The 25,250-nt window shown below is 42.3% G+C and overlaps 1 protein-coding gene across 1 annotated transcript in view; it reads left to right on the top strand.

The window, feature by feature from the left end:
- Positions 1 to 18,300: 18,300 nt before the first annotated feature.
- Positions 18,301 to 25,250, top strand: part of TRPM5 (transient receptor potential cation channel subfamily M member 5) — a gene marked incomplete at its 5' end in the record, with an annotated part of 55,237 nt that continues 48,287 nt past the window's right edge. The window contains 4 exons of the mRNA XM_063118412.1: positions 18,301 to 18,345; positions 20,450 to 20,630; positions 21,240 to 21,406; positions 23,953 to 24,133. Of these exons, the coding sequence (XP_062974482.1) occupies positions 18,301 to 18,345; positions 20,450 to 20,630; positions 21,240 to 21,406; positions 23,953 to 24,133 (574 nt within the window). The remainder of the gene's footprint in view (positions 18,346 to 20,449; positions 20,631 to 21,239; positions 21,407 to 23,952; positions 24,134 to 25,250) is intronic.

Genomic DNA, 25,250 nt, shown 5'->3' with positions numbered 1-25,250 from the left:
TGCAAGCATCCCCTCCTGGGGATATTTTAATTGTAGTATGACTTAAATTTAGGGCATGGGGAGTCTTCCAAGTCCATGCTTAGGTGTACTATCTTTCCATAATGGAGATGCATCACATGTTGCACCTGTTGAATTTTGTCATCATGAAGTTGTGTTGTGTGACAATTTATCTATGTGGAGTATTTTTAAAAAATAGCATTAGAGAAAGTGCAAAGTGATATGGGGAAGTGAGCTGGGATCATCCTACAGATGAAGATTTGCTGTGAGCTCTGTTTTAGTATTATACCTGCCTTCATGCCAAAGAACGCAGCCACCACATTTACAACAGGTCTTGTGTATGGGCCCAAAGACAATGAGATGCTACAGATGTTTACAATTCATTTCTTAGACCATCTTTCAACCCAGCTGTTCCTTAAGTCACCATAGAATACGTTGGCTGGGAGATGATGGGAGTTGCAACCCAACACACCTGGTTGTGGATGATTGTTTCTGTGGCCAGCTGAATAAAAGAGAAGTAAACTAACTACAGCATCTCCATAGGGAACCGGCCTTCCTTGCAGAGGGGTGGTGCACAAAAGGATTCGGATTTCAGTGGCTTTGCTGAATTTTAAAAACAAAGCAGATGAAGCTCTTTCAGCAAGGCTTGCCATCTTAAAGCAAAGCACACAAACTTTCCGCTTCATGCAAAAGAGTGTCTCTGCATTTGTGTACACTTCCTCTTCAAAACTACAGGTGAAATTTAATACACACCCATATATTCTTGTGCAAGTTCTTTAAAACAAGAAAATGAGTTTTTCATCAACTTTCCAAACCTGGACCTTCAGTGGAAAGGTTTTGTAGAAGTAAAGAAAGTGAAGGCAAAATGATTGGGTCTGTGTTTATTATAGCAGCATGAAACATTCAATAGGGATAGTCCTATTGTTTATCGTCTTTTAGGTTGGTCTTTTCCAAAGTGCCAGTGTAGTGTATAGAGCTGGGGTGTCAAATCCCTCTTGACCAAAGTCAGCCCTCCTCAGTCCCAATTTGCCCCCCTGGGGTTTTCAAGATGGCCAAACAACTTCTCTTGGCCCTGCCCCTTTCCCCGACCACCAATCATGCATTGTTTTCCTGGCTTTTGTGCACTCCCCTACCCAATTCTAAAAGGCTGAAATGCTTCTGCTAAGGCTTAGATCCTGGCAGTAAGAGCTTTAAGCTAAAACACACTGGTATTTTGGGAATTTTTGCCTCACCTCTTTTGTCTTCTGTCCCACCCACCCCCTGAGAGGTTCTCCAAATAGAGTTCGTCCCTGAGGCTGAAAAAGGTTCAACAGTGCTGGAGTGTGAATGTGGAACTGGTTGACTTGGGCCTAATCCCTGTTCAGACATGAATAGGGTGACCATATGAAAAGGAGGACAGGGCTCCTGTATCTTTAACAGTAGTATTGAAAAGGGAATTTCAGCAGATGTCACTTGTATATATGGAGAACCTGGTGAGATTTCTTCTTCATCCCAACAGTTAAAGCTGCAGGTGCCCTGCCCTCTTTTAAATCTGGTCACTCTAGTATAGCTCCTGCACTTTAACTGTTTTGATGAAGAGGAAATTTCACTAGGTTCTCCATATATACAAATGACACTTGCTGAAATTTCCTTTTCTATGCAACTGTTAAAGATACAGGAGCCCTGACCGCCTTTCCATATGGTCACCCTAGACATGAAGCAAATGGGGTGATCTATCTCAGTCTTGCCTACCTCATCACATTGGCTGGGCCTGAGCAAGCGTTAAATGAGCAAGATACAAGCGTTAAAGAAAGCCTTAAAATGCTGCTCATTGGTCCAACTCTGCTGAAATTTCACCACTAAATGAGCAGTGGGCCCATATTAAATGGGCATGTTTTGGGGAAAACTCCTCAAATTTGCCTATCCTTTTTCTTGTGGGGCAGTTAGCAGCTAAGGGAGGAATGGAGAGGACAATTTTCATCAGGAAAGTGGCATGTGGTAAATTAGCCTCCTTCCCCCCTGCACAATGGTCCCAATCTAAAGCGCCTCTTCAAAGATGCTGGGCTTCTCTAAACAAGCGCTTTATAGCACATTTGTGACTGGCCACTCACAGATGTTTGTGGGTCATTCTGATGACAGCACCAGCCTCCTGTGCGACTCCCGCTCCATTTCCCGGTTTTAGCAATAAAAGATAAATCTCAGGAAACACGACTCTTCTGAGATATATCAATATTTGTCGGGTTTTCCTACCATGTGGAGGAAAAAATGCACTATAAAATGCCCACTAGAGGGCACTGTCCCATTCAACTGCATTGAGCTGAACAAGCCACGTGGTCGCTGGTCTCTTCCTCATGCTGGGCCGAATCCTGCCCTCTATTTTTGGGAACTTTCTCCCTGCGAAAAAGGCATTGCTTTTTCTGCCTCTTTCGCAGGGAGAGGGGAAAATTCAGAGAATTTTCTCTTTGGGGAGAGGTCCAGGGTTTCCACATACCGTTTTTAAGTTGCTGAAGGAGCTTCTTCCTATTTTTCAGTTTTTCAAAAGAACATCTTTTGTTTCCTCAGCGTTTGGAGGAGCCCAGCAGTTCTTAGTGAATGCCTATTAGAGACCAAGTGACCTTGCTCTCTCCAATAAGCACTCAGGAAGAACTCCTGGGCTCCTGAAAATGCCGTAGGTGTTTTGAAAAAATAAAAAGGACAGAAGACCCCTCAACAACTGGCTATGTTTAAAAAGGTATGTGGAAATCCTGTCTCCCTCACCAAGAAGAAAATTTTCTGAAATTCTCACCTCTCCCAGACTCTTTCACCCGAGTTTTCATCCCCCCCTCCACAAAATGCCAAAAATGGAAGGGTTGAAATTTTCAGCCCAGCACTAGTAATTACAGCTTATTGCAAAAGCGGAAGAGAAGCAAAAAGCAGAGCCATGGTAAGGGAATGGGATCTCCCCCAATCTGAAGGAACTTGCTGTTACATTTGCTTAAAAATACAGAAGATCCTATTCACAGATCAACAATCCATAATCAGATTAGGTGTCCCATTCTGCTAATGAATTCTGATAACACTCTGATTGCATGATACCTTTAGAGACCTTCATGCACAGAACCTGTCAAAATGACTACTTTCCACGAGGATCCAGCATGGGGTATACAAAAGTCACTCAAAATGGAGAAAATTACACTAAACTTCAATTAGTGTAATATTAGAGCACAATTTCTTGCTTGTTGTCACCTGTGAGTCTCTTACACAGCCACAGGCTGAACTATGATAATATCACAAACTCTTCAGAAACTTAGGGCTTTGCTAGACCTACCTGCAAATCCGGTGGTGAGGAGGGGCCAGCCCGTGCTAGAAGTAGTGTGGGCTGTCGCTCCTTTCCACACATCAGACACGACAGGGTAAAGGAAAGCCCCGTCGCGTCGGCCATTTTATCTTTGTCTTAAAGGGGACAGATGCACATGAGTGCTCGTGTGCTTAGGTAAGTGTTTTTGTTTTTTTTTTAAAAAAATGTTCTCCCCTCTCCCCCCCGCCCCGATCTTCCCCCTGGCTCCGATTCCCCCCCCATCTCCCCCTGGCTCCGTTTCCCCCATCCCCCATGGCTCCGTTTCCCTCCCATCCCCCATGGCTCCATTTCCCCCCATCCCCCATGGCTCCGTTTCCCTCCTCATCCCCCACAGCTCTAATTCCCCCCAATCTCCCCACACTGCCCTGATGGCCGCAGTGCTCCTGCGGAGTGCTGCGCCCCGTCTGCCACTTTCCCTGGCTACTCACAAGTAATTGCGGTAGCCGGGAAAAGCGGCGGACCAGTCTACATGCCCGCGGTCTCGGGCTCAGCTCGAGGCCGCAGGAAATACCGGGCCAAAAGTGGTGCCGGTTATTCCAGGCCAAGGGAGGATTACCCCTGCCTGGGCCCGGGATCCCCTGTGCATCATCTGGACGCACAGGGGCGAGCCCGGGGCTTGCACCGGGCTAACCCATGGTCTAGCAAAGGCCTTACTTTCAGAGAGAGGAAACACAGCAACACTAAAACGTTCACTAGCAGCACAACTTCTATTTGAGAAGAAAAAGTCTTCGCATCTGAAAGAAAAACCTCGCATAAGACCCTATAAAATAGGAGTGTACCACAAGTGGCCTGTGAGCGACATTGTTCCCCCTGGCTTTGTGTGGCCTTGTGCTGCTCCCTGCCACCACTGAATTTGCTGCTGTGATGGCAGAAGCATTACAACCAGTTGTTAGCTTCTGGAGTTTGGCAGCAAACCTCAATGGTGGCCTAAAAGGCCAAAATTAAGTTTAAGCCCTTGTTTTGAAGCTAAATGTGGCCCTTTTGGCCACTGTTGCAGTTTGCCACTGAAGTTCAGCAGCAAATGGATGATTCTTTTACTGTTGCCGCTGCTGAAATGCAGTAGCAAGTGAGAGGGGTGTGTGGCCCATGGAAGGGTCTAAGTAGAGTGAAATTGGCCCCTGGAACCACCCAGGGCCCCCACTTTTGCTATAACAGTTAAAACAGTATTGTTGGCAAGAAGGCAGATGAGGGCAGGAGACTGAGTTGGCAGAGGGCTCAAGAGGTGGGAAAGCTAAGAAACCCAGTGGGAGGGTGTCTGAAGTCTGAGAAACAGGGATTGGAGGAAAGGCAAAATGGAGGAGGCAAAATCCTGAAGGGGAGGGTGATGGAGGAAAGACAGCATTGTGGAGGAAACGAGGGGCAAAGAAGAAAGGAGGAGAAAGCAAAAGCTGGAGTCACCAAAGCCAATGTGGTTGTGGGAGTGCTTGGATTTCAATCATTGGTTTGAATGAGCTATACAAATCTTGGCTATGGGTCCCATAGCTTGCTTTATATGCCACCATTTTCCAGCTTCAGATACCAACACAAGAAGTGCTTTCTCCCCTGTCATTCCCCATTTTCCTAATCCTTGCCACCATTTGCTCCAATGCTTCCCGTTTGCCTGCTCCTCTTTCTTCTCTGCAGCTGAGGGCCAAGAGAGCTCATAAGCAAATTTTTACCAATTCACTAAAATGACAATAGTCAAATACCTGTGTCTGTTGAGTACAGTGTTGAACTGATCCTTCGAGATATGAAGAGGAACAATAAGCATATTTGCATTAGAATATTTATCCTGCACACCTATGTGTGCTAAATAAAAATGAAGTCTTAAAGGGATGTCAGTGCATTTACACAACACCCAATGAAATATTTTATTTATTTATTTATAGTACTTTTATCCTGCACCTCAACCAAAAAGGCTCTCAGAGCAGCAGTCCCTGCCCTCAGGCTTACATTCTAAAAAAAGACATGACACACAAGGGGCTTGTCTACACGGCTTGTTTACCCCAACGTAAATGCACATATTTGCATTTTAGGTTACATGACACAGCTGTCCATTCACTGCAGCACCGGGTTTTTAACCCGACAATGCGCATCTTTGCATCCGTGATCTACTGTGAATTTTAGATCACATCCAAGTTTGCACCATGTTATGGCTATGTGTCTTTGGGGGACTTAAATCGGATTTTGACATGTGAGCAGAGCTTTGAGGGTAGGACAACGTGATTTTGCACCAATCAGCTGCCTCGTTGGTTTGCAACAATTTTAGTTTGAAGACTCTCTGCGGAGCTCCGCAGTGAAAGCTTCTTAAAACAAATTTATTCCTCTATTTATATATTTATTGAATTTCTGTACCGCCCAATATGCGAAGCTCTCTGGGCGGTTTGCAAAAAGAAAGAGGGAGAAATGGGCAGCCAGATGAAGGAGACGTGTTCTGCTGCCTCATTCCTTTTCCTCTGTAGCCTTGTTTCTCTCCCCACCCCCTGCTCCTGGCTTGTGGAGGCTGTTTCCCCTCCCCCAACAACCCTGTCCCCAAACCCCCCTCATTCTTTGAATTTCCTTACAGGGAGCAATGACAAGAACTATAAAATTCTGGATAGTCTGACAGGGACAGTTATGGGAGCAAAGGGAGAAATGGGCAGCCAGACGAAGGAGACGTGTTCTGCCGCCTCATTCCTTTCCCTCTGCTGCCTCGTTCCTTCCCCCCTCCCAGTTTGCGTGTTCTATGATTCTGTGGAGCTCCGCATATAAAATTTATAGCTTCGCTCCTCTCTCCTCCATAGTTTTGTGTATGCGATAATCCACTAACGCGCATGTGCGCATTCATAACTCTATAAAAAAATCAGGAAATAAATTGGTGCTGCTGTAGTGTGACACTCTTTACCTACATTCAAATCAACGAAAATTCGGGTTTATATTTAATGAGGAGCAATCCCGTCGTCGTATAGATGGGGGCAAGGAAAAGGACATGGGGAGGGAAGAGGGGAAAATGAAAAAGAAATTAAGTAGGCTGTTCAGCATGGCTGGTGGAAAGGCCCTGCTCCCCCCATCAACATTATCTCCCAAAGGAGGGGCAGACCAGCAGCTCCTTCTTCCCCACAGGGTCATGGTGTCAGTTAGCCTGGTGTGTGTGTGCAACTGGACCAAGCCCAGTAAGTGCTAGACTATGCCTGTTTACCTCTGCCCCAATTCATTCCGGAATAGGGCAGATGACCTCATAGCAAAGAAAGGTCAAGGAGCCCAGTAGCACTGAGAGAGTTCAGCTAAAGCTGTCAGGTTAGCCCAGTCACAGTGTTCAAAGCATCACGGATGAGTTGCCCATTAGGATCCAGGACTCACTGAAAGGTATGGCCTGGCAGGTAAGGCTGTGGAAATGACTTTGGGAAATGTAGCTTCTCTTGTTACAGAGCTGTTGGTTGGGGTGGAGGTGAGGACATTCTTAATGCCTGCCTGCATTGGTATGCAAAAGGAATTCTTACCCTAATTAGGGCTTACAAACTAATTGGCACTGCACTCCCATTCTGCCAGCCAAAACCAAACAACTCTGGACAATTTAATTCCTCCATGGGCAGCTAACAAAGCACAGGATCATTCCGACTGTGTTCTGAAAAGGGCAACAGCTGTGACTTGGCTGGTCCCATTCTTCAATGCATGTGAAGCATTTATTAGAAGTAGGTTTCAAACACATACATAAATGCGTACACAACATGGTTCAAGAAAGTCTTGAGAGAACATGGCTAGCTGCACTTAAACCTCCACATTTGCTAAGGGCCAACTAGGGTCCTCTCACCCTCTCTAACTAAAAAATTGGAGGAGGCAAGCTGCAGCAAAGTATAGTGATAAAATTTCTCCACACTAATGCTGCTAAGAATATAAGAACAGCCATGCTGGATCAAACAAAGGGTCTATCTAGTCAAGCACTCTGTTCACACAGTGGCCAACCAGGGATCAATGGGAAACCCACAGCAAGACATGAGTGCAATGGGTAAATTTATGCAAAACCGGTAGTGTACACCTGCACACATCTATTTATAACATTACTCACTGTTCATAGTATCATCCATTCCATGATTCTATTCTGGAGGTTTTTTAAAAGAGGCTGGACTCTTTTAATTGGTTTTCCTGCACATTGCAGAGGGTTGGACTAGATGACCATAGAATCATAGAATCACAGAATAGCAGAGTTGGAAGGGGCCTACAAGGCCACCGAGTCCAACCCCCTGCTCAATGCAGGAATCCACCCTAAAGCATCCCTGACAGATGGCTGTCCAGCTGCCTCTTGAAGGCCTCTAGTGTGGGAGAGCCCACAACCTCCCTAGGTCACTGATTCCATTGTCACACTGCTCTAACAGTCAGGAAGTTTTTCCTGATGTCCAGCTGGAATCTGGCTTCCTTTAACTTGAGCCCATTATTCCGTGTCCTGCACTCCGGGAGGATCGAGAAGAGATCCTGGCCCTCCTCTGTGTGACAACCTTTTAAGTAGTTGAAGAGTGCTATCATGTCTCCCCTCAATCTTCTCTTCTCCAGGCTAAACATGCCCAGTTCTTTCAATCTCTCTTCATAGGGCTTTGTTTCCAGACCCCTGATCATCCTGGTTGCCCTCCTCTGAACAAGCTCCAGCTTGTCTGCGTCCTTCTTGAATTGTGGAGCCCAGAACTGGATGCAATACTCTAGATGAGGCCTAACCAGGGCCGAATAGAGAGGAACCAGTACCTCACGTGATTTGGAAGCTATACTTCTATTAATGCAGCCCAAAATTGCATTTGCCTTTCTTGCAGCCATATCGCACTGTTGGCTCATATTCAGCTTGCCATCTACAACAATTCCAAGATCCTTCTCATTTGTAGTATTGCTGAGCCAAGTATCCCCCATCTTGTAACTGTGCTTTTGGTTTCTATTTCCTAAATGTAGAACTTGGCATTTATCCCTATTAAATTTCATCCTGTTGTTTTCAGCCCAGCACTCCAGCCTATCAAGATCACTTTGAAGTTTGTTTCTGTCTTCCAGGGTATTAGCTATCCCACCCAGTTTTGTGTCATATGCAAAATTGATCAGCGTTCCCTGCACCTCCTCGTCCAAATCATTAATAAAAATGTTGAAGAGCACTGGGCCCAGGACTGAGCCCTGCGGTACCCCACTCGTTACCTCTCCCCAGTTTGAGAAGGTTCTATTGATAAGTACTCTTTGAGTCCGATTCTGTAGCCAACTGTGAATCCACCTAATAGTTGTTCCATCTAGCCCACTTTTAGCTAGTTTATTAATCAGAATGTCATGTGGTACTTTGTCAAAAGCTTTGCTGAAGTCAAGATATATGACGTCCACCGCATTCCCACGGTCCACAAGGGAGGTTACCTTATCAAAAAATGAGATCAAATTTGTCTGACAGGACTTGTTCTTGACAAATCCATGTTGGCTTCTAGTAATCACTGCATTGATTTCAAGGTGTTTACAGATTGACTTCTTTATAATCTGCTCCAGAATTTTCCCAGGGATGGATGTCAGACTGACTTGTCTGTAGTTCCCAGGTTCCTCCTTTTTGCCCTTTTTGAAGATAGGGACAATGTTAGCCCTCCTCCAGTCATCCGGCACCTCACCCATCTTCCATGATTTTGCAAAGATAATAGACAAAGGTTTTGAGAGTTCATCCGCTAGCTCCTTCATTACTCTAGGATGCAGTTCATTGGGCCCTGGAGATTTGAACTCATTCAAGGAAATTAGGTGTTCTTTGACCATTTGTTTATCAATCTCAAACTGTAATCCTGCCCCCTCAACTTCTGCTTCACTTTTTCCAGGGGGGTCATAGACTTTTGGGAGACGACTGAGTCAAAGTAGGAATTGAGCACTTCAGCCTTTTCTTTGTCATCTGTTATCAATTTGCCATCCTCATTAAGCAGTTGAACCACCTTTTCTTTCCTCTGTCTTTTACTACTCACATATCTGAAGAAAGCCTTTTTATTGCTTTTAGCATCCCTCGCTAATCTCAGCTCATTCTGAGCTTTAGCCTTCCTGACACCATTTCGGCACTTCTGCGCCACTTGTCTGTACTCTTCTCTTGTAGCCTGGCCTTCCTTCCACTTCCTATATGTATCCCTTTTTGTTTTCAGGTCATCTCTAAGCTTTTTGTGGAGCCACATTGGTTTCCTGTGTTGTCTTCTATCTTTTCTCTTTGTTGGAATTGTTTGTAACTGTACCTTTAAAATTTCCTTTTTTAAATACTCCCACCCATCCTGCACTCCTTTTCTCATTAGGCTCATTTGCCATGGGACCTTACTTATCATAATTCTGAGTTTATTAAAATCAGCTTTCCTAAAATCCAGAGTACTTTATGGCTACACTCAACTTTTGTCTCCTTCATAATCAAGAATTCAGGTATGATGTGGTCACTTTCCCCCAGAGTTCCCGTAACGGCCACTTTATCCACTAAGTCATCCCTATTGGTCAATATCAAGTCAAGGATTGCCGATCCTCTAGTTCCTTCCTCCACTTTCTGTAGGAGAAAGTTATCACCCACACATGTCAGGAATTTCTTGGAAGGGCAACTTTTGGCAGTATTGGTCTCCCAACAGATATCAGGGTAATTGAAGTCCCCCATCACTACTACATCACACTTCCTTGAAACACTGGCAATTTGTTTCTCAAAAGTTTCATCCTCGTCTTCTCCTTGATTGGGTGGTCGGTAGTAGACTCCAATTATCATGTTCTTTTTATTCCTTGCCCCATTTATTTTAATCCAGATGCTCTCAATGGGGCTCCCAGTCTGATCCGCCTGTATTTCTGTGCAGGGATAGGTATTTTTAACATATAGTGCAACTCCACCTCCCTTTCTATTTCTTCTGTTCTTTTTAAACAAGTTGCTATATTCCAGTCATGGGAGTCATCCCACCAAGTTTCAGTTATACCTATCAAGTTGTATTTGCCTTCATGTAATAAGAGTTCAAGTTCATTCTGTTTGTTTCACATGCTCTGGGCATTAGTATATAGACATCGAAGACCATGTGTTTTATAGTCTGGCTTTGTTCCTACATTGTTGCGGACACTATTTTGGGGCACTATTGGAGCTGTTCTCTGTACTGTGGTGCCTTGGCCTTCATCCATTGTTGCCTCGAGGTTTACGTCTCCCGCCCCGAGGTTTACGTCTCCCGCCCCCATAAGATTCAGTTTAAAGCCCTCCTGATCAAGTTCTTCATGCTGTGGCCGAACACATTCTTTCCAGCCCTTGTGAGGTGCAACCCATCCCTTGCCAGCAGTCCATGTTCCAAGTAGCGTAGCCCGTGGTCCCAGAATCCAAAATTCTCACGTCGGCACCACCTTCGTAGCCAGTCGTTCATCCGGAGTATTTTTCTTTCCCTTTTTCTTTCCCTTTCCCTTTCTAATCCTCTTCCAAGAACCGGGAGGATGGATGAGAAAACTACCTGGGCCCCAAAGTTCTTCAGTTTCCTTCCCAGAGCTTCATAGTCTGAAATGATTTCTTCGTAGCTCTGCTTGGCGACATCATTTGTTCCCACATGGATGAGAAGAAACGGGTATGTGTCCATGGACTTTATGAGTTTCGGTAACCCTTCAATCACATCTCTAATCTTTGCTCCAGGGAGACAGCACACTTGGCGAGTCCATGGGTCTTCACGACATACTTGGGTTTCAATCCCACGCAGCAGGGAGTCTCCCACAACGACTACTCTTCTCTTCTTCTTGGTTGACCTACCTTCTGCCTCTTGTTCATTGTTGCACAGTGTCTCCTGTACTTCTTCCTCTGCAAACTGTCCTTCAGACTCATCCTCCAGAAGCTGAAAGCAGTTGCTTAACTCTAATGGTTCCACCGGTGCAGAATGTCTTCTAGTTCTTCTGCTCCTAATTGTCACTCTTTTCCAGAGAATTTCCTCTTCATTGGCTTTCCTCCCCTCAGCATACTCCACTTCTGCTTCAGCTGGCTGTTGCTCTTCAATCTCGTGTGCTTCTTGTTGCTGTTGCAGTTCCACCATTCGGTCTAAGAACTCCTCGTCTTCTCTTATTCTCTGGACGGTGGACACCCGCTGCCCAAATCCTCTCATTTTTTCTTCCAAAAGTGCCACCAGCTTGCACTTGTTGCAGGTATACGCCATGTTGAGCTCAGGCAGAAACACGAACATTGCACACCCTTTGCAGGTTACCACCTCTAGGGGCTCCTTTACATCCATATTGTCTATTTCTGCTTTGTTTTTTCCTTTCTGATTATAGTGGAATTGCCTTTGCTTTGTCCTGTCCTCTCTGAAGGTACACAACTATATGAGTATGTCTTAAGGGAAAATAAGATTTTTTAGGTTTTGTGTTTTTGTTTTTGTTTTGCTGGAAGAGACCACAAGAGACCCTTGTGGTCTCTTCCAGCATAACAATTCTATGATTCATTATAAAATATTCCAAAACCGGAAAGAATGTTCACAGTATTAAAAAGCTGGAGGGAACCTTGAGATCTCTCTGTGCTATTATCATTTAAACCAGGATACAAAGAGTCAAGTCCCTCCCACACCCTGATCTGGAAATTTGCAGAAAATAGCAAGGTATCTCCGTTGAATAGGCAAATGTATTCAAAATTAGTGTCATTTAAAAAAATAAGAAATAATAATGAAAACAGCTCAGAATGAATGATGGGCAAGATAATGGCTATTGGCTGGGATGAGGGATGTTATGTGATATTTGTCCAAATAAAAGCAAGGAACATACACCCAGAAATATAAATTGTCCATTCATCCAAAAAGAACCACAACTGGAAAATAACATTTCTTTCAGGAGAAGGAAAACTCTATGCAGGGCAGCAGCTTCAAAATGTCCTGCATTAGCTGTTTTTGTGGATGAATCAGAGCCCAACTGCAACTTGTTAAGGCATAGGATTGCCATCTTCACTAGAAGGACAGTGCTGGTGTCACCACCTGGGCTCTTGAACATCTGTCTCGGCTCTAACACCTTGGCAGTGCCCACCATTGATGCCTAGTGCTCCGAGCATTGCCAGACAGCTGAATCTAGCTGCCATTTTAAGTTCCCACAATGCCCTACAGTAATGCTATAGGATGGAAATGTAGAAAATTAAGATGGTGGCCACCACCACAGCTTATCATTGCCACCAAGTAAGCCTCTCAGGATTTACCAATGGAGGAGGCGGCTCACAGAGCCCCCCCCCCCATCAAATCTGGTGCAGCACTAAGAAGGGGATAAATTCTAGTCATGTATCATTTGTATATTACATTCAATTTAAATAAAATTAAATAAAAAGAAAGAAGAAATGCAGGGAAAGAAAGCAACCTCCTTGGGCAATTTGAAACTAGCAAAGTGGAATTTGGATATGAAAGCCTTTGATGATGCTAAATGTCTCTTTTAAGATTATAATAAGCGGTTGGCATGAAGATTGATTCACCTATTGAGGTCATCACTGGGTCTAGGCTATGTTGAGTCATACCCTTCTGTGTAGGTGGTGCTTGGCTGCTCTGTTTTTCCAACTGCATTAACTTGTTAGACTAGTTTACAATACCTGGTAGGGTATTGTATTTTAGGAACATAGCATGATTACATGGCGCGTTCTTGCTAGGGATATTTGTGTTCATTTCCCATCAATGCGCATCCACTTCCTATTACAGGAAATCAATAAACCAAAAGTATTTAGGGCAGTGTGGCCACTATTAAAACACACTTGTTGAGGTGGGGGTGGGGAAGTAGTCTGACTGGAGCTATATCTTACATCAGAAAATTACCCAGGTTGTGTACAGGGTATTATAAAAATACGCTGATGATACTCAGCTCTGTCCCTCTCATTCAACTGATTTCAAAGAGGATTTTGGAAGTGAGGAACCATTGTGAATAATGGCTCACATTTGCGTGAATAAACTGAGGCTCAATCCAGACAAGGTGAGGGTTCTGTTGATCAGTAGACAGACTAATCCTGCTCTGGATGAAGTTGCACTCACTCTGAAAGATCAGGGATACAGCTTGGGAGTGCTCTTGGATCCAGTGTTGTCATGGATGGTCATGTGCCAGAGGTTGCCCAGAGTGCCTTTGCCCAGCTTCTGCTGGTATGCTAGCTGCCTCCACAGTAGCCCATGCCTTAATCAGTTCATGTTTAATTTCCACACTCTACATGGGGCTGTCTTTGAAAAGTGTTAGGAAACTACAGCTAGTGAAAGAGGTAGCGGACAGACTTTTGTCTGGTCTGGTGTGCATTTTATAGGCCACATAACACCAGTCTTGAAACAAGTTCCCTGGCCTCCTATTTGTTTCTGAGCCCACTTCAGGATGCTGGTTCCTTCCTTATGAACCTGCCCGGAGCTTACATGCATCATCCAAAGCCCTGAGGTTGGTAAGGATTGAAACAGGGCCTTCTGTGTTGTAGCACCCCCACTGTGGAACTCTCTCCCTAGGGAGTCAGGTTGGCTTCCTCATTATTGGATTTTAGATGGCTGATAAACCTATACTGTTCTGAAGAGCTTCTCATTATTAATGCCTTTTTTTATTTTAGAAGGGTCCCCAGTTTTATTGTAATATTTGCATTCTGTTTTGATTTAGTGGTTTTTTGTTGTTTTTTGTAATTGTTGAATCTTATTATTCTTATGGTTTTATTTTAAATCACCTCCAGCACTCATTCAGAGGAGAGGTGATTTAAAAATACATTAAACAGATGAAATAAAGCAACAACAATCAGGACGTTTTTTTGAAAAGCATTCTTCTAGTTCTTGTCATAACACCTATGTAAACAGATTATTTAATGTAAGAAAGTGGGACGAAACTATTAAATCTGGAAGCGCTCCTAAAATGCTTTTTAGTCACTTTCAATTTCAACCTGTGGTTCATATCTCGCATCACATGCCTCTTACTCTCACTGTTTTCCAGCAGAGTGAGAGTTATTTTTATTTATTTTATTAAAACATTTATATTTCATCTATCCAATGCAAAAGCACCACTCAAGATGGCTTACAAGATTTAAAAATTACAATTTGGTTAAAAAACAGCAATCAACCAACTAAGTACTCCTCTTTCCACTCTTCCACACCACTGAATTGTCTTATGCTATAACAAAAACATTTATTATTTCTTAAGCTCCTCACCTAAGTATAACTAGAGTTTATATAATATAACTGCACTGTACAAAACATTAAAACAACAATACAGAGACCACCTCACAAGCTTATGCTCAAAATAGTATTTTCTCCCTGCAATAAACTCTATTCATCTGTTCTGAAATAGCCTGCTAAGTACTGGATTCTGAAGCAGATATGAATCCTCACCTACATGAAGGGACGTTTAACACCTCTAAGGATCATTCTGCCACAGTTTTTTCTATATGGTTATGCACTGCACTTAATATTGACCTATATTCACCTATATTTAACACCTGCTGAAAAGCCATTTGCTTTTCCCCCTCTTCCCTCCCCATCTCATTTTCCTTTTGTGTCATATTGTTTTAGATTGTAAGCCTGTCATCCCACACCACACAATTCCAAACACAGCTCCCATAATGCACTTTGATACTGCACACGCATAAAAAAAAACCTCACATATATGGAATGATATTTCATATTCAAGGAGAACTTTCATCCAAGCTCACATAGACAAATTCATTACTTTCTGATTACATAATGAATTCACTCAGGGTAAGTTCATCCATCACTAGTGTGATGTCATAAGGCTGAAACAGAGAATCTTGGAAGATTTGCAACCTGTAAGGGAAACGAGATCTGGAGGAAAGCTAAGTCCATATATCCTTGGCAGGGATTAGCCTTGGAAGTATACCAGTTGGGCTGCCTGGGCAACAAAACTAGCCATCACAGTGATAATCAGGCCAGCCTGAAGTGGTGGAAAGAAACCAGAAATGAACACTGACTGCTAGGCAGCAGAGAAGAGGTCAGAACCAGGAGTGTTGACAACAGGAACCAGGCAGCTGTTTCAAAATGGCAAGAGGAACTCATCCCGTCAGGGCTGCAAGCTTTAATTGGTTTAATCAGCAGACTACTCAATTAAAGCTTTATTTGAGTAATTGGTGGGAGAACATTTTAATCAATGCATTGAGAATAAGGGCACACTTGTTTACTTGCTGCGGCTATTTTAGTTTTGGTGAGTTACTGTAATGAAAATGAGGGTGTCCACCATTGCCCGAGGGAGTAGAGCACATGTCTTGCATGCAGAAAGGCCTGAGCTCATTCTCTGGGTGTCTTCGTCTTAGAAAGGGGGAAGGAGAGCCACTGCCAGTCAAAAGATGGTAGAGGCCGGGTAGATCAGCTTTCCCCGACCTGGTGCCCTCTAGATGTGATGGGCAGCAAGTCCCATAATTCCCAGGCCAGCCAGGCAGCTTGCTACACACAGCAAAAGATAACATTAAGGGTCAGCTTCCTTCTAATAATGAGTGGCAGCTGGTGTTTATTAAACAGCAGTTCATGTCACATTTCCTTTAGTGTCTCAGAACGCCCACACTATACTGCGGTTTCGATGATATGCAAATTCAGTTAATCAACTGGGGAAAGGAAGGAGGCCATTAATAAATGAAAAGACTTTAATCTGTAGCCAGACCTAATATTCCTACGCTTGTTGAGCCTTTTGTGTGTAGAAAAAACATGTGCGCCAGGACAGTATTGTGAACAGAGAAGCCTTTCTGTGCACAATCAGGATGTGTGAATCAGCAAAACTTGCCAAAGTTCTCTGAATTCCATCTCAAAGCTTGTACCAACTTGAGTCCATATCAAATTGAGAACTTAGTTATTTTTCTTTTTACATGAAAATTCTTCCATATTTTTGTGCATATTTTCTTCAAATCTAAGCATCAATTGTGCATATCTTTGAAATGCACCCATTCTTCTCCAGTTGATTAAAACATACTTGGGGTGCATTTTTCAAAAGTATGCATTTTTATGCATATTTTTCAAATGTATACATGTCCACGAATGACATTGCGAGCTCAGAAATGTATGGACTTCAACCACAGATCGCATCTGAGTCTGTGTTCAATCCAGAAGATGTGAACTGGGTAAATCCTGATCAAAAACAAACAAACAAATTTCTCATATGTTTCTACGCGCACACATTCAACAGAAATGCCAGGCATGCTCACCTTGCCAAGTGATGTTCTATGCAGCCATCTAGTGGTTGTTTCTGAATGCTACTGTACAGTGAAGAAGGAAGGGGAGTGGGCAAGAGGAAAAAGGGATTGAAACGTGCCAAATAGGGGAACTGGGAACTGTAATACCGTATTTCTTCGATTCTAAGATGCACTTTTTTCCCTAAATTAACAGCTCTAAAAATGGACTGCGTCTTAGAATCGAATTGGATGTTGTGATATAGTAGTATTAGTATTTACATTTCTATACTGCCCAATTGCCAAAGCTTTCTTAGCAGTTTACAAAAGATCAAAACTTTAAAAATACAATATTAAACATAACATAAAACAGTTTTCATAAAAAACCACCCAATTTAAAATCACTCAACAATAAATATCCCAAGACCAATTCAAACCTTATCATAAGCTTTCAAATGCATGATATGTGCAAATCAGCAAAACCTGAGCTCATTGAAGTTCTCCAAACTCCCTCTTGAAAGCTCATTCTGACTCGAGGCCAAACGGAAACCTCCTTTCCATATGGTCATCCTAGCATAGGGGGATAGAGCCAATGGACATGATTACCACCCACCACCACCCGCATATGCATACTTAGCCAAAATGAATATGTTGACTTGAGAGAGACTTTCTGTCTAGAGCTGAAGCAAGACCAGTCGCTGTTGTTTATTTCTGTGTTTGTATTTCCCAAAAGTCTCCTTCCGTTTTTGCCCCATTTTTGGTTCTTCTCTCACAGTGTTCATCTGCGGGTTTATTTTGATTAGAATCATATGGCCTTCACTGAAGCCTGGTCACGGCATTCTGTAAACACAGGCTGATAGAATGGCAAACCCTCAAAGAGACATCAATTAAAGGGGGAGCAATGGAGTTTCTTCTTCAACAACAACAACCAACTCCTTCAACGGCCAATTTGTGATCCAAAAATTAAACACTAGGAAATTTTTAGGAAAGGTTCAGCTAATCATTTGGCTATGCATAACTAGAGACTCAAGTTGCAACCATTAATAACACTGCGGATTTATTTTCTTCCTGGACAAGAACTTGTGTGTACACTCTTCTCCCTCTTTTATAATACTAGAACTCAATGGGGTCATATTATGAAGCTGAAAGGTGCGGGATTCTTGGCAGACAAAACAAAGTACTTTTTCACACAGCATTTTATAATGCAACTTCGCCTGCACACGGCAGGAAATCCCGACAAATACTGATATATCTCGGAAGAGTCAAGTTTTCTTTGCTTTATTTTTTTATCGCTAAAATTGGGAAATGGAGTGGGAGACATGCAGGAGGCTGACGTCATCAAAATGCCCTGCAAACATCCGTGAGTGGCCAGTCACATGCATGTTATAAAATGCTGATTTAAAGATGCTCAATAATTGATAGAATGTTGTACAGCAAATATGTCTTGACTTTTCTCTCACCCCACTCAGAGTATTGTCCTCCAAGCCTTTAGAAGAAGAGAGAGCATCTCAAATGAGAAATCAGACCCAGGGGGTAAAGTGTAAGTTCTTTTTTGATTGTCTGAGAGAATGTATTAAGGAAGGGAAGCTCTGAATTGATTCTTGTGTGTGCACTGATGATTATAGACTACACTATAGAATAATCAATAAATATACTATCATCAATCAAACCTATGGAATGGGTAAGTTGTGTAGATTATATAAAATCAATCAAATTATTTCTAAAATAGTGAAATGAGCTAAAATTTGAGTTGTTACTATTACATCCACATTTTCTTAAAAAACTATGACAGTTGATGAAATTCTATTTCACTTTTGGGGTAAAGCCACATAATTAAAGCCACTTAAAATGTTGTTATTATTGTTATTTCAGGGAGTCCAGTCAGACCAATGATCCTTCAGTTGTTCAAAAGGAGAACACACAGGGTAAACTGTACAATAATGACAAAGAAGAAGCATGTAGGAGGGAATTGCCGTATTGCACAGGAGAAATTGACTTCATGGCTTCTGGAAAGAAGCGGGGAAAGGTAGTGCAAAGTTTCTCAATGAAGGGCTTCAGCTGGAATTCTATTACCTTTCTTTACTCTAAAAATCTTTTTTATCTAGTATAATTGGTAGAACCTTAATTTCTATTTCAAGATCTGGGTTCACCTCTGGAAAAGGGTTCCTACATACACATCTGATAAAATACCTGTACCTAAAAATTAGAAAACTTAGGTACAATTAGTGATGTGGGTTTTCAGGGGGAAATTGAATTGGATTTTTTTTCTACTGTACTGTAAAATTGCATTGGAAAAATTTCAATTTGCATCAGAAGATTTTCTGATGCCTAAACAAAGCTTGAAAAGTACCCCATGTTATTTCTTTGTCCCAATATACCACAAGAATATGAAATATCTGTGTGGGGGGGAATTAAAGCATACTTAATGTGATTTTTAAATGTTGTATTATGTAGACATTTATTACTGGAATACTTGCAAAAGTTTAAAGTCAGTAGCATGTACTTGCCTTACATTGTTTAATTTAAAACCAAACAAACAAACACAGGTACTAAACACTGTTGACACACTAAGGGAGCGATCCTATGGCCCCTGGATATCATCTGAAGGCGGCATAGTATTATTCAGATTCCTCTTTTGAGGAGGGAGACAGTGCTCTGCCTTTAGAAGGGGGAATCAAAAATCCACGCCTGCTCCCCTGACTCCTCGCAGCTTGCATGGAAAGAACTGCACCAGCTGCTCTCCAAGGTTGGAAAAGCAATCTCAGAGAGGGAGAATAAGGGGTGTTTTGAAGAATGGGAAGGGGAGGAGACTGGAGAGGCCCAGCTATGCACTATCTTGTGGCCTCACCAGCCTCCTTCTTTCTCCCCCCACAACCTGAAGTGAGCAACTGCAGTCTCTCCTTGATCCAAGAATACTTCCCAAGAGCACAGGGAAACATGAGTGCGAACTGGGCTTGTACATGGACATAGCCACAGTGGTACTTGTGATCACAGTTATGATGGTGTATTGTTGTTGTTTTTAAAAAGAAAAAACATAGTCACAATTGTATAAATTATGAATGTTTACAGTCTCCATGGACAAAAATGTTCCTACCAACATTTCCTCCCATGTGTCTGCAGTGCTGTGGTTGCTCACATACAGGGGAAACTGTTTGTGTGAACTGGCTCAAATAATACATTTAGGATCAAAGTATAAACCATGTAGAGGTGACAAGCTACCAGACATAGCCTTGTATCAAGAGGATCAACCTACCTGTAGTTTGTGCATTATGCAAAAGAAGAAATTGTGCATGCTTGTGAAAGCAAAAAATGGCTCAGTTGGATCCAAAGTATGCATTCAACGAATGGAATGGATCCTTTCATTCATGGAAGAGACTGAGATCCAGCAGAAGTTTCACAGGAGGAAGGGGGAGGTGATTTTACTAATTCCCCCCTTCCCCTGCAGCCTCCTGTGCCACCCAGTTATGCTGGTGGGTCCCCAAACACTCTAGAGCAGCTTTTCAGGGAACATAGGAGACTGCAGAGGGAAGGAGAAATTGGTATAGATCACCTCCCCCTGCCTCCAGAGGGAGTATCCCATGAGTGGAGTTCCATTTATAGAAACTCTGGATCCAACCCAATATGATATTCTTTTACATATAAAAACTCCCTAAGAGGCCTGATATGGCCAAGAAACACACACTGGTTTTCCCCAAAGAGGATCCTTTTCCTTGCTGACAATCAATGAACAGGAAATTATTCCCTCATAACATGGACCTGTGGGAAGGCTGACACAGAATGATGTGCTATGGCAACACAGATATTGATTTCCTAGCGACAGTGTGCCATTGCAATGGTGCTGTGGCAGCATTTCCAAAAGGGGAAAATGCACAAGGGTGCACCCGAGATTTCTTCACTCTAGGTTTTTTCACCTTGCACCCACCTTGCTTCCAAGCTTCCTAATTATTCTTGTTTAAAATGGCTTTCTTTGTGTAATTTCCCCGTGTCACAGTAACAAAATATTAGGCAGTCCCTTCAAAAATGCCCAAGGTCTACAAGCCTCTTGATGCAAGGTGGCTCTATAGTAGGAAAGTACGATAGTTCCCCATATTTTTCATGCATGGTATCTGAATGCCCTTTTTTGATTACAGTTTATCAAGGTCCCATGTGACATCCATCCTGGAGTTATATTTGATGTCATGAGTAACAAATGGAACCTTCCTGCTCCCAACCTGGTTGTCTCTTTAGTTGGAGAAGAAGAAAACTTCCAGATGAAACCTTGGTTACATGACACCTTAAGGAAAGGCCTGGTCAAGGCCACCCAAAGCACTGGTTGGTTCTACTCCTAGAATGGAAGCATCATTTTTCTTGACCCTGTTTAATAACATTCCTACTCTTTGTCAAACAGGCAGATTTCTTAATGATTTGATATACTAAGATCGGCCCTTTTTCAAAAGGGTTCAGCCCTTGCTGATTCAATATCAATAAGCTTTCTAAAAATGAGACTACTGAATGAGACACAATTTTAGCTCCACCCCCTTTGTCTATGGCTTCTTTACTTTAGGCTCTGCCAACCGGTGGAATGTGGGCCCCAAGAGCTTGTGAAAGAGGTTCCCCAATCTGATCTAACACAACAGATTCTTGTGGCTCCTCAAAGACTAACCAATTTATTGTAGCATATATTTTCATGGAATTTAGCCCACTTCATCCGATGAATTGATTATGCCAGAATAAATCTGTCTTTAAGTTGCTACAGTACCCTCCTCCTCCTCCTCCTCCTCCTCCTCCTCCTCCTCCTCCTCCTCCTCCTCCTCCTCCTCCTCCTCCTCCTCCTCCTCCTCCTCCTCCTCTTCTTCTTCTTCTTCTTCTTCTTCTTCTTCTTCTTCTTCTTCTTCTTCTTCTTCTTCTTCTCAGACTCATGGTTATAAAAATTAATTTCAGGTGCATGGATCTTCACCAGTGCCTTGCGTGTTGGAATAACAAAACATATAGGACAAGCAGTCCGAGATCACATGTTGGCAAGTACTTCATCCACAGTCAAAGTGGTTGCCATAGGAATAACTTCACTGGAAAAAATTCAGCAGAGAGAACTTCTAGATAATGTTAAGGCATGTATTATTTTTTCCTCATTGGTAAAAGTATGAACAAGAAATGTATAGAGTGTGCCCGAGAACAATTAGTTCCTTTGGGTCCTGTTGTTAACGTGGTGGGATAGTGGTGTGGGAGCTACTTAAATCACAAATCAGTTCTTGGATTTTATTAGATGGAAATCTTTATTTGCAATATAGGACTGAACTATATGACTACTGGTGCTGAGAATGACTATTTGAATCAAAATTTCATATTGGAAGGGGAAAGCCTTACTCTCCCACTTATTATTATTTCTAGCCACTTGGGGATTATTTTGTGTTTGCAGATAATTCTAAAATTTTGCCAAACTTTGCAAAGTGAAGATAGTGTGACCCTATGGAAAGGAGGACAGGGCTGCTGTATCTTGAACAGTTGTATAGAAAAGGGAATTTCAGCAGGTGTCATTTGTACGCATGCAGCACCTGGTGAAATTCCCTCTTCATCACAACAGTTAAAGCTGCAGGAGCCCTGCCCTCTTTTGTATCTGGTCCTAAGATAATAGCAATGGGATGAATCCAGTAGCTGTTTCTTCTTCTCGAGTCATGACTGATTTACCTCATGTCAACTTGTCACCCTGTCAGTTAACCAAGATGAAACTTCAACATGTTTCAAAGTTTTAGTTTTGAAGATCTTTTTTTTTCCTTTTAAAGAAATTGGAATGTTCATCATCATGATTTTATTTTTCAATAGAAAACCCATAATTTTCAGAGTTTCCAGTATGGAACTGCAGCATCTTATTTGTATATTGTATATAATATGACAGTTACCCTCAGAGGACAATCTCTTATGGAACAATCTTATGCATGTTTAGACAGAAAAAAGGCTTACAGCTCCCAGCATGCCCCAAACAGTGCCTGTTTGAACCCACTAATGTTCTGCAATATAAAGCAAATATTCCAGAAGTCATTAAGGGTCCACTATTCTCTCATTGAAAGGAAACTAAACCTGGAATTTCTCGCAACTTGGGGAAATGAGAAAACATGTAACCTCACTTTTATGGTTAGTGAGCTAAAGACGATTCCAGCACTCAAAGTGATTCATCAATAAAATCCCATCTTGTTTCAATCACACGTGTACTGACTGAACTCCTGAGAATCAACTGAGGAAAACCATGATAGAAATCTATGGTAGAAGAACTGGGAATTAAACTTAGATGCCAGGATGTTGCTACGACGTGGGCAGTATGTTTCCTATTATTGTCAGTGAAGTCTCCTGACAATGATCCTGTTCAGATGACATGCTAAGCCATGGCGGTTAAGCATTTTGAGCTAAACATTATGGCTTAGCATGTCATGCGAACCATTACTTAGCGGGTCATGTGAACCATTCCTAACCATGGTTTAAACATGCTCACTAACCATTTGTTGCAAAAGGGTTAGCAGCCTAACCATGGCTTAGCATGTTGTCTGAATAGGCCAACTAATTGCTCCAGCATTGAGAGTGTAATGGAAAATTTATACTAGGAGGAGCACAAGAAAGGGGGAGGTTTCCTTCATGCTAACTGGAAATGCAGAATTTAATGTTAGAATATATGTAGCAGAGGTATTTTCTGAAACAAGCTGTGTCTCGTGTGTGTGTGTGTGTGTGTGTGTGTGTGTATGAATACATTTATTAGCCTAGTAGATATTTTATTTTGCCAGAACATTGAGATTGTGCTCCAATACATTTCAGAAATGTGCTTTTATTTTATCTATTCTTATTAAACCCAGTTCTAAAGTGGTTACCTAACAGACTGCCTGCTCCCATATGAATCTGCAACCAGCAAAAGCTAGTATGAAACAAGCAAAGCATATAATAAAATAATTTAACAGCTTTTCTACACGAGGCTGCTAATCCATGGATAATCTGCAGTATCTACTTCTGGTTTCATCACAGAATTGAGATCCAAGCACTACATGGGTATTTCCATTCCTGATTTTCACTGCATAAAGCTCTAGGTGGCACTGTGATATAGCAAAATAGTGCAAATAAACAAGAGAAAATTGTGCATTCTTTCGCTTTCAAAATTATATGCCGCAGTTTCCCTGCTCTAAGTAAACTCACCAAAAGTGCTGGGTAAACGCAGAAGCGAAACTGAAGGATCACAACATTGTCTAAGGAACTCATACACAACCATGAGTCGGGAATGACGAGTACATGATAAATGCCTCATGTAGAACAGCCTGTCTCAGGTGTAATCGGAAAACATGGTTTCCCACAATGTGAATGAGCAACAAGCCTTGGCCTTGTGGGCCCACCCTTCCACTCTTGTTTGCATGCTGGAGGAAGATGGAAGTTTTTGCCTCCCATTATAGAAAACAATCAATTTCCTATAATGCCCAAACTCAGGAAACTGTGTGTGCTGGAAATGAATGCCTCCAATGTCCTCCTCTGGTGTGTGAAAGAGGAGAAGGAGGAAGAAGAGAGTGTGCGAGCTTGAGTCTCACTGTGGTTCACCCATGTGGTGGATAACCCTGGTTTCTCATTACATCTGAACCAGATCAATGTTTGTGCTTGGAAAAAAAAACCTCTCCTTTTCCCCTAGAATGACAGTCTTATAAGCTACAAGTCTGACCATCATGTTCAATGCCCCCCATATTCCCTTGACAACCATCATTCTCATTTCATTTTGGTGGACGAAAAGGATCCAAATGAGCCAGATGGGACAACAAGGCTGCGTCTCACCTTGGAGAAACATATTTCAGAACAACGCACTGGCTATGGAGGTAGGAAGGAAGGAAGTAAAGAAGGAAGGAAGGAAGGGCCTTCATTGTTCGTTAGTTAATGCTTAAGCTTCTGCCATTTACAGAAACATTGGTTTGTTCAAATAGAGATGATGGGTTGCATCCAGACTTCATCATACTTCATGTAGACTCATTGTAATTAATGGGACTTAATTTAGTTATGACTAACCACATCGATTTCAATGGGTCTACTGTAAGCATGACTTTGGCTGTTTCTACACCTACCTTTTTTCCAGGAATTGTCCCAGGATCATCCCTGTGCATTCAAATAACACACAGGGGATCCCGGGAGCAGGCAGGGACGATCCCTCCATTTTCCTAGGATAATCCTTAGATGTAGAAAGGGCCCAAGTCTAGATCCAACCTGATGGGATGTTGTTTATAACAATACTGTATAAACTGACTGCTGGTTGGCTTTATGTGTATTTTTGAAATAAAAGTTTTGGCTACAATCCTGCATAGGTTAGGCTGAATAAATTCCACTGAAGCCAATGGAATTTAAGCAGCCTAATTCTCTGTGTTACCATAGTCATTTTTAGTTAGGTTGTGGTCCACCTGAATTCCAAAAGAATAGCTGTGACATTCTTTTGGCTTTATGGCTTTTGCACATGAGACAGCTTTGATCAACAATCAGCTTTAATAAGCAGTTGGCCACATAGGTTAGGAGGTGTTTTTTTTCCATGGTTACATGGAGAAAATGGCTACCGGGAGATGCCAAGGAGTAAAGCTGGGACCTTCTACAAAGCATGTGCTCTATTTCCAGGGTTACATAGAGAAAAATCTCCAATCAATGTGGCAAGATGCTGCATGTAGACAATCATTCATCTGGAGGCAGCAACAGAATCTAAGGGCTCACTCTTGAAATTATATATTGTTTTAACTTGGTTTATGGTTTAATTTGTTTTTAACTGTGTATATTTACTGTTTTTATACTGTATGCTTTTATCTGTATGCCGCCCTGAGATCTTATTGATAAAGGGCGGGATATAAATGTTTTAAATAAATAAATAAATAAAACAAATGTTTAGACAGAAAAAAAGTCCTACAACTCGCAGCATTCCCCAAGAAACAGTTTCCAGCATTCCCCAGCCAGCATAGC

Source organism: Elgaria multicarinata, chromosome 2, assembly GCF_023053635.1.
Source record: "Elgaria multicarinata webbii isolate HBS135686 ecotype San Diego chromosome 2, rElgMul1.1.pri, whole genome shotgun sequence".
NCBI classification, from domain to species: domain Eukaryota; kingdom Metazoa; phylum Chordata; class Lepidosauria; order Squamata; family Anguidae; genus Elgaria; species Elgaria multicarinata.
Note: the sequence above shows the minus strand (reverse complement) of the source record. Positions and strands in the feature narration are given on the sequence as shown.